The following is a 9,883-nucleotide window of genomic DNA, read 5'->3' on the forward strand; positions in this document are numbered from 1 at the left end:
GGTACCCAAGGGAAGGGTGGGGCCTGATTCAAACACCCGTGCATGGGGATAAAGGCAGTGAGAGAGAACTGAAATATTTCTGTGGCTCTGCCTGTGGCCTTGCACACTCCTGATCTCCGATGTGGGTACGAGGTTTTGCCTTCCAGGATGGTGATTCCAAAGTGCCCCTTCCTGCTTTGACCCGGGGACTGACAAACTCCTGTAACAGCCAAACCCAATGCTCCACTCCAGCCTTTTGTTGTAACTTGGATATTTGCCTCTTTGTGGTCTGGTTCATCCCTTCTGCTTTCCCGCTGGACTATGGGATCCCTGAGGTCTGTAGTTCCCAAATAGACTGTCAAAATTTGGGCACTGCCTGCACCATTTCTGCTACAAAATAGGGTTCATCATCTGTAGAAATTCCTTCTGGGACACCCTGTCTGGGTATTGTTTCTTTTAAGAAACCCTAATCACTTCTCTACTCTGATTGGTGCAACAGGGGAAAGGCGTGGTGTCATGGAAAATTGGGAAATAAACTCTCTGACCAATTTGCTAGGTTGGAAAGTTAACATTTCTTTATTAGGGAAATTCTCCCCAAAGCATGCATGCCCAGTAACCTAACAGACTAGGTTATATTCCTGAAACTAATACATATTCATCACATTTCCTGAATACAAGCATATATGCTAATAATTTCTGAGGACTTATTTTGGTGTGGCTCCAGATCTTCTGATGAATCTTTTTTCCTTGAGAGTATTTAAAATATTTGGTTGGGTCATAAGGTACTTCTCTTATCATTCTTTGTTCTGACACAAAATCCTTGCTCTCTAAACTAATTGGCTAGTACATATTAAACATTAATACAAGTTAATAAGGAGGAATTAGCTGGCACAAGTCACAGACAGCTGCCTTTCCTAACAGTTCTGGGTGTGGCCCACCTGATTTGATGTGTATTGTTCTTTTAACAGGTTTAAATGCACTTCTTAATGATGCTTTTTATGATACCAGTTATTTTCACGCTCAAAACTTGAGGCTTCAATGCCTCTGGCAGAGACTTTATTGCCCAGTGAGTTCCCCAGTGTTACTCCTCTCCCATCTTCCTCAAGGTGTTGGGGAATTATTACCTGTTTGCTGGATGCAATCCACCGTCCTTCAGGGCTGTTTTCAGGATCTAAATTTGCCACTTTCTCTTTGCCAGCCAGGCCATTTCCAATATTCGCTGGGTTTCTCTGGGTGGATGAGCTTTACATTGTGTTATTGCCGCCTTCTGAGGCGGCTGCACGCCCTCTGACCATCTCTGTGTTACGTGTCCGTGTTTCCAGGGGGATCCTTGGGGGTTCACAGCCCCCTCTCCCTTTCCAAAGGGTTCCATAGGCACGGAGCACTCCAACAGCAGACTTTGCACCAGCCCCTCTATTTACAGCATTTCGTGTGCGAGCTCCCCTGCTCTGTCTGTGCCCAGCTCTGCTCTGAGCCCGTGTTGGGGCTCAGAGCTCTGCCTTCCCTTGCCTCACGCTGAGCCAGCGCTGCACTCCTGCTTTTCAGATCCCATCTTTCACAAGGCTGCTCCCATCCACGGAGTTTGCAACCAGCTCCTTCCAGAGGAGTGTCCTGTAGGTCCTCTTGGCTGGGACACACCTGCTAAAGGGTGGATTCTGCATTCCAAGCCCATCCTGCATTGTCCACGTTCTCTAATCTTTCTGCTTCGGGTTCAGGATTCCGTAGCAGATGGACTTGGGCCCCAAGGCCTTTTCTTCAGGAATATGAAATGTTTGGCAGCACCAGCCAACCAGAAAAGTGGTTGATGAATACCAATGTATGTTTGCATTAATTACAGCTGGGTGATTCTGTAAAATCCATTTGCCAATGTTCCTCAGGGGTTATTCCTTTCTTTGTACTTCCTCCCTGTATTTTCTTTCTTATTTTTGGATGATTAACACAGCAAAGGATAATTTTTTAACTATTCTGTCTGCAAAATCTTGCATCTTGCATACAAAAACTTTTTTGCTAAAAGCAATGATGCATCTGCTTCTGTGTGTGTCTCCTGGTGCAGCCTTTTAAGTTGGATTTCCATTATCTCCAAGAGCTGCTTTCCAGGTGTTTTCCACCACCCTTGTTTATTTTTAGTACAGTTAAGCTGTTCCCCTCATTGTTTCTCTCCTTTGGTATAACTTGTTGGAGATTAATCTACACAAGTTTGTGGAATCAAAGCTCCTTCACAATTTGGTTTCCTCAATGCAGCTTCTTCTACTGCTGGATCTGCTGTTCTATTTCCCTTTACAATATCTGGATTCTTTTTCTGAAGGGCTTTGCATTGCATTATTGTGATGCTCTTTGGCTGAAGAACTGCTTTCTGTATCTTTGGAATTTCAGTTACATATTTTTCTGAGCTCTCATGTGAGGTCAGAACACCTTGCTGTTCCTGAACTGTTCCATGATCATGGTCTGTGCCTAAGGCACATTTTGAGTCGGTATAAGTATTTATTTCCTACCCTCAGCTCCATGCCAGGCCCAAGTGAGAGCTCCCAGTTTGGTTTTCTGGGGGCAGTGGATTGTTTTCCGATGCCTTCATGGCAGTGACCGCAGTGTGCCCAGATGTCCGATCTCCATCTGCCACGTCACCACTTCTGTCAGTAAAGACCTGCACAAGCATAGCAAATCCCTCCCCAGCAATGCCAAAGGACACTGGCATGCAGAGAAAGTGATGGGGTCATTTTGTGCTTCCAGTTGGGAATTCCCTGGGATGTGAAGTGCTCTGAGGGATTACCTGCTCCTGAGGAATTTCCTCCCTGTTTTCACTTAAAGGTTCTTCACAGTAACTACAGAATGAACTGCTCCATTACCCACTAGAAAACCCATTGTTCCGTTCCCCAGTTTAACTGGAATCAAAGGATTGGCCAGGGAAATCGGGGATGCCTCTGCTCCCTTTCAGTCCAGCCTGATTTCTGTGTCTTCTGATTTTTCCTTCTGTCTGTTTGTAAGATGCTCCTTTTCCCAGCGCCCTTCCTGTCTGCAACGGGCACCCTGATAGTTTTGGAAGGGTGTTAATCCCCACCCTCAGCCCCAGCCTCATCCCTGAAATTGCCTGCCCCTGACAATGGGCTCAGTAATTTCTCTTGGCTCTTCTACTTCTCTTCTCCCTTTTCCCTATCTTACAGGCATCACTTGGGAAATAACCATCCCCTCCACTTCTCTGTTCTGGAGTTTCTTTCTAATACCTGGTGCCAACTGCCCAAAAAAAGCGTGCTAAACAGCATCCTGCTTCCTTCCCTTGCTGGATCTGAATCCATCCATTTGGGAGCCACTTCACAATCTTCCATCCAAGGCCAACGGAGACTCCTTTGCTCCCTCTTCCCTTCATACAGCTTGGCAAGGCATTTCAGTTCCTTCACTTCCTCTTAGAATCCCAAAAAATAAATTTCTAATATAATTCTAGCAAATCTCACCAGCACTCTGATTGAGATCCCAATTTGGTTCATTCTTAGGATGAAATTTGTGAGGATTTGGGATGCCATGAACCTTTTGATCTAATCCCATTTTCCTAACTCCTTCTTCTCAAGCCTTTTCTAAACTGCTCTCCATTCCTCACGGGGAAACAAATATTCCAGGAGAACCTGGATGCCCTCCTGGTTTGGATCATGAACTGACATCGTGGTTTTGATCACACTACCCATTCCATCAGGATTTCTGTGATAGGACCCTGCTCGCTGCTTCTGATTCAGCAAGTCTGAAGTGTGACCATCACCTGCACATTCAGCACCTCTCCCTCATGTCCATCTGCTGCCCTAAATGTGCTTTCAGTACCAAGTTACCTTTCTCCCTGATCCTACTGGAAACAGGGAACATGTCAAACCCTCAGATTCACGGCCAGATCCACTGCCCACCTCCAGCTTTCATCCTTGTGTCGGAGAAGCTGCCAATAGTTGGACTTCAGGTTTGGTCTCTTTTATCTTCTTGACACATATGACAAGTATCCTTCTCCTTATCCTCTTTTCTTCATTTCCCAAAAGTCCATTTTGATACTTTTGAATCTACTAAACCACATCTTTTCTTACTTTAATAATAATTTCTTAAAGTGAAAACCAGATCTACATTAGGGACTTCATCCCATTAATTTTGCCTCCTACAAAGTAACATTAACTGTAAAATTGTATTATATTTTAAAGACTTGTTGCTGTCCAGGCTTTTTTCTCCATCATCTAATTCAGAGCGAGGCAACCATTGATTACAGTATCTTTTCAATGTATCTTGAGTCATAGGGTCACCCTAACTCTCCAGGATGCATCCTAGAGGAGAGCAAAGTGGAATTTCTACAGAAGCAGAGGAACCCTTGTCAGTTGTGGAATTTCCAGTGTTTCATACACTATCCCAATGCACACATCCAAACCCCAGCTCTGCATGTGAAAACGTGTGTGCAAACATCAAAAATCCAAGACATGCATCACCAAATTGTAGAAACAAAATATTTTTTTCCTTCAGCTTATGCAGCGTCCAGACCAAAATCCTGTTTCTCAGCGATTTCGAACCACCCCCTTCACCGAAGAAATGCTTCTAGAAGGTGTTGTGCCATTGGGTCACTGGCTGTCCTGGTCACCCAAAGTGCCAGATCATGAGGTCGGTGTGTGCTGGCTCATCCTGCCAAGTCCTTTGCCTGGAGTGGCTGCTCAGTCGGGGCAGGGCACTCTGGCTATCCTGTCTGGGCCATCAAAAACAGCTGTGGGCCACTGACAACCCACAAATCAAGGCAAGGGATTTCTGGTTTTCTTCCCATTAGTGCAGAGGCAGGAGCTCTGGGTGTCCCCAAGGCTGCTCCCTAAGCATCAGAGCTTTACACTTTTATACATTTAAGCAAAGAACCAGCATTCACTGGTTACCAATTACAGAACTCTGTTATTAATTAGGACTCCAACTCCTCCTTGCTGGGTGTATCTCCCTCCTCATGCTGATCACTGCACAGGTGCAGCTCTTTCCTCCATCTGAGTTGGGGTCTGTTCTGAGTCGTGATCAATGAGTCTGATTGTGATTTCCTGTTGCCAGAATTACCTTTTCCCCTGGTCCTGCTCAGTCCTGCTGACCACACTCCTGGTGCCTCTCGTCCAGACAGCCCATTGCTCTCAGGATGCTCTTCCCTTTTCCTTAGAAGAGAAGAGTAGCTGTGCCTACAAGGTTCATTATGTAATTGCTAATCACAAGTGTCCTACTACAGCTACCGAGGGACATGAGGGACAACAAAATTCTCAGTGGTGACACTAGGCAAGGGAGGCAGCAGTGCCATCCCTTCCCAGTGGATCCAGGTGGAGAACAGCCCATGGCTGGGGGGGATGAAGGGAGAGGGGAGCCCTCCCCTCCATGAAGTGTGAAGAGCTGTGGATGCAGCCCCATCCAGGCTGGGGCTTCCTGGAGCAAGAAGGATGTGACATCTGGAGTCCAGGAAAGGGTCAAAGCAATGCCAAAGGGACTGGAGCATCTGCTGCATGAGGAGGAACTGGAATGTTTTGGGACACCTACGTGTATACTTGCCTAGTGGGAGGGAAGGAGGAGGGAGCAGGCTCTTCCCAGTGCAGCCCAGTGACAGGACCAGCAGCAACAGACACAAACTGGACTCCAAAAGTTTGGGGCCTTTTGCAGCGAGGCTGATCACAGAGGGTGCCCAGAATAGGCTGCCCAGAGGGGTTGTGGTCCCTCCAGCTGGGAAGGCACCCATGGCTGCGTGAGGGGCAGGAGGTCCACAGGTCCCCACTAGCCCCAGCTCTGTTTGTCAGGGTTGGCTGAAGCAGGCTGTCCAAGTCAGTATCCAATCTGGTATAAATATCTCCTAGGAAGGATCATCCCACTACAATCCTTCTTGCTGCAAGGCCTTCCAGCTCCAGGGTACTGATGCTCCAGTGGAATTTCCCCATTCAAGTCCCAGTGGCCACAGCATGAGCAGCTGGAGCAGGGCCTGGAGTGGGGAATCTCCAGCCTTGAGCTCATTCCCAAAGGCTGTGCTCCCCAACTCTTTTGCCCCCTGGCTGCCCCCTGGTGCAGCCCCCTACGAGAGCCACGGGGTCACTGCAAGCAGCTCCTGTGAAACTGGGGGCTGCACTCTCTGCCAGTGTTATGAAGCCCTGAACCCCTGCCTGTCCTGAGCACTGACTCCGCTGCTGTCACATCCCCGCAGTCCTTCCAGGCACTCCATCAGAAACGGCTCCAGCCCTGCCATGCTGCCCTTCCAGCAGCTGTTGGGATGTTATCAAAGAATTTCTGGCTGGTTTAGGTGGGAAGGGACATCCAGTCACATCCACAGCCACCGGCAGGGTCACCTTCCACAGAGCAAGTGGTGAGGACCAGGGCCAGCCACAAGGAGGCTGAACCTCCCCAGCTGCCTCAGAAGGCTTCATCCCCGTCCTCTCGATTGAGGGCCAAGGAATACAGCCCACCACAGTGCCCCCCTCCCACCCACGACTCTAGCCCTGACCCACTCAGCAGCACTGAGTGTCCCAAGGAGGTTTCTGCCCGCTCCTGGAGCTCCCACATCGTGGCCATATCCCCCCAAAGGGTCTGTGTCTGCCCCTCCCGCAGCTCCCAGCCTTGCCCACCATCCTGGGGCGGGACTGCTTCTCTGCTCATGTCCCCACCTGTGGGCAGGTGTGTGCACCCCTGTGACTGGCTCACTGGTGGTGGGGACCCATTGTTCCCATCCCTCTGCCCCATTTGCTTCCTACTGCTCCCACTCCTGGGGAGCTGTGAGCATCTCCTCCCCCCAAAGCACACGGTGTGTCACCCCCTGACCCAGAACACCCACAGCCTTGTTCCCAGAGCTGGGGGGCTCGTGCTGCTGGCCCAGATACTCCTACCCAGCCCTGGCCCAGCTCATCCTGTCTCCCACTTCTGAGCCCTTAGTCCCTTTCCAGTGAGCCCTTTCCCTATTCCCAGTGAGTCTGTTTGTCCCTTCCTGGTAACCCATTCCACTGCTCTCAATGAGTTGTTTCCCCATCCCTGGTGAGCCCCCTCTTCATTCCTCATAAGCCCATTCCCCATTCCCGATGAGCCCATTCCCTTGCTCCCACTGAGCCTCTTTCCCCATTCCCCATTTACAGTGAGCACGTTCCCAGTTTGCCCAGTCCCTGGCCCTGCACAGCCCCAGCTGCCCCCACCCCGCACTCGTTCACGCCTCGGGTTTCCACCACGTTTTATTACAAAATCGGTGCGGACCGGTGCCGGGCCGGTTCCGCTCCCGCTCTCCCCGGCGCTGGGGCTGAGGAGGGCTCAGCCCGTGCCGGTGTTGGTGCCGAGCGCCGCACAGTGCAGGGGCCAGGGTGGCTGGAGGCCGGGGCACCCCCGGGGTCACGGGGGGTTCGGGGTGTTCGGGGATCCCGGGATCTGGGGTTCAGCGCCCCACGGCGTCGAGGATGCGGCGATTGGAATCGGCGCGGGCGCGCTGGCTCTGGGCGCGGGCGAGCAGCAAGAGGTGCCGCAGGAGGTGGAACGTGAGGTCGATGGAGAGCGGCGGCTCGTCCCGCCGCCCTCGCCACGGCCCCGGGGGCGGCGGCGCCAGCGGCGGCCAGAGCGGCTGGTCCTGAGCCCCGGTCCCGGCCGCCGGGACGGAGCCGTCGGTGGTGGCGGGGCGGGCGGCGGCGGGCGGCGGGCGGGCGAGCAGCAGCAGGAGGGTGAGCAGTGCCCGCCGCATCCTCGCTCCTTCTGCACCTGCGGGGCAGGGGCTTAGCGCCACAGCAGAGACCGGGGCGGCGGCGGAGGCCCGACGGGAACCGCGGCCGCGGCGGCGCGCCGACAGTCCCGGGCGCGGAGCCCCCCCGCCCCGTTCCGCCCCCTCTGCGCGCCCCGGCCCCGGTGCTGCCCCTGCCCGGTTCCCAAGCCCCGTCCCGTACCCGGTGCGCTGTGCCCTGTTCCTGCCGGTGCTGGCGGCGCGGCGAGCGGTCCGTCCCGCGGGAGCTGAGCCGGCGGCGCGGCCGGGGGTTATATCGGCCCGGGAGCCCGGGCTGACGTCAGCGCCGGGCACGCACCGGGCGGCGGGGGCGGGGGAGAGGGGGCACCGGAGCGGCGGGGAGCGGGCACCCGGCGGCGGGACGGGCTTGCGGGACAGAGGGGCGAGAGGCTCTCGCCGGTTTCGGGAGCCACCACTCCGGTTCTTTTCTGACGCCCACCAGAGAGACACGGCGGGGCCGGGGCCGGTGGGAGCAGGTGCCTTGGGCCGTGCTAACCCTCGCTTCTCCTGTCCCCCGGTTTCCCGGTGCCCCCGTTGCCTCTCCCGGCTCTGCCGCATCTCCGGCTTCATTCTCCGCCGCTGTCCGCGGTGCTGAACGGCCGGGACGCGCTGGGCCACCGGGGCCGGTGAGCTGTACAGGTGAGCTCCCGGTGAGCCCTCAGTGAGCTGTACCGGGCTGAGCCGCGGCTTCTCGGCGTGGAACCCTTGCGTTCCCGGGCGGAACGGCCGCGTCGAGCAGCGGCGTCCAAGCAGGGATCGGGGCGGGGGGGACTCCTGGGCGGAGGTGGGGATACCCCGAGCACCGGCAGCTCCGGGACGGGGCGGTCACGGGTGGGACCCCCAGCCTGGCCGTGGCTCAGCATCCCGGGCGGAGCCGAGGTCGAACCGCGGGGCCGAGGCCGCAGACGCCCCGAGCGCAGCGGCAGCACCGGCCAAGTCCTGTGAGTCATAGAATGAAGGCACCGGAGCTGGCAGCGCCGTGCTGGATTCAGGGTGTTCCGTCGGGGCACCGGCACCGCTGCCAAATGGTGAGGTGGCTGCTGGGGCTCCACACTACTGTTGGCAGCCCCCTGAGTGCGCCACACTGCCGGCATCCATCCCCCGAGCGCTCCCCACCGCTGCCGGCAGCCCCCCGAGTACACCACACTGCTGGCATCCATCCCCCCGAGCGCTCCCCACCGCTGCCCTAAGTACACCACACTGCTGGCATCCCCCCGAGCGCTCCCCACCGCTGCCGGCAGCCCCCTGAGTACACCACACTGCTGGCATCCATCCCCCCGAGCGCTCCCCACCGCTGCTCTGAGTACACCACACTGCTGGCATCCATCCCCCCGAGCGCTCCCCACCGCTGCCCTGAGTACACCACACTGCTGGCATCCCCCCGAGCGCTCCCCACCGCTGCCGGCATTCATCCCCCGAGCGCCCTGCGGCTGCCGGCCGGGTGTAGCCGAGCTGACACCCAGCGCCGACGCTGCTGCAGGGGCCGGAGCAGTGGGGCAGTGCCGGTGCGGGGCAGTGCCGGTGCGGGGCAGTGCCGGTGCGGGGCAGTGCCGGTGGGGCAGAGCCGGGCACAGGGGCTCCGCCCGGCCCCTCGCACGGTGTGTCCCACCCCAGTGGCGCAGGGGTGGCGGGGCACGGCCCTGCCCGCAGCGAGCAGCACACGGTTCGTGCCCCCATGACGTGATCGGCATGAAGGCTGGCACCCGGCACCGCCTCCTGCAGCGGCAGGGCAGAGCCCTCAGCAGGGGCTGGGCTCAGCCCCCCGAGCCCTGGCAGCCCCACGCTGGGGCGGCTGCTCCTGGGGACAAGTGGCTCATTCCACGTGGCTCTTGCCATGCTCGCAGCTCTCTCACTGCTGACAGAGAGAGCCTCCTGCACCCCCAGAGGGAGCTGCAAGAGGCTCAACACCTCAGAGCTGCAAATTCCTGCCACCCACACCACCCACCCCACTGGCTGCAGAGGACTTGAGCCCCACACAGAACCCGAGATCCCCCAAGTACTGGTGCCATCCGTGCATGGCCCCATCACCTGGCCCCAGCCCTGTGCTGCTCCACTGAGCACTGCTGGGGTGAAGAGAGCTGCAGCTGCAGCCCCTCCTGTCCCCTGCCTCACCCTCAGGACTGTGCAGGATTTGCCTCCTCTGTGTTCCAGGTTGTATCCACCCGGCTGGAGTAGCCCCAAAGCTGGGGTCAGCACAGA

The 9,883-nt window shown here is 55.9% G+C and overlaps 1 protein-coding gene across 1 annotated transcript; it reads right to left on the bottom strand.

Annotated features, from left to right (window-relative positions):
* Nucleotides 1-7,165: 7,165 nt before the first annotated feature.
* Nucleotides 7,166-7,765, bottom strand: UCN (urocortin). The gene has a single exon (XM_041714802.2). The coding sequence runs from the start codon at nt 7,646-7,648 to the stop codon at nt 7,349-7,351; it is 300 nt and encodes a 99-aa protein (XP_041570736.2). The 5' UTR covers nt 7,649-7,765; the 3' UTR covers nt 7,166-7,348.
* Nucleotides 7,766-9,883: the final 2,118 nt, after the last annotated feature.

This window comes from Taeniopygia guttata, chromosome 3 (assembly GCF_048771995.1).
Source record: "Taeniopygia guttata chromosome 3, bTaeGut7.mat, whole genome shotgun sequence".
In the NCBI taxonomy this organism is placed as follows: domain Eukaryota; kingdom Metazoa; phylum Chordata; class Aves; order Passeriformes; family Estrildidae; genus Taeniopygia; species Taeniopygia guttata.

Bases quoted from the DNA above. Each gene is read 5' to 3' on its own strand.
- UCN (XM_041714802.2), bottom strand. From the start codon at position 7,648: ATGCGGCGGGCACTGCTCACCCTCCTGCTGCTGCTCGCCCGCCCGCCG.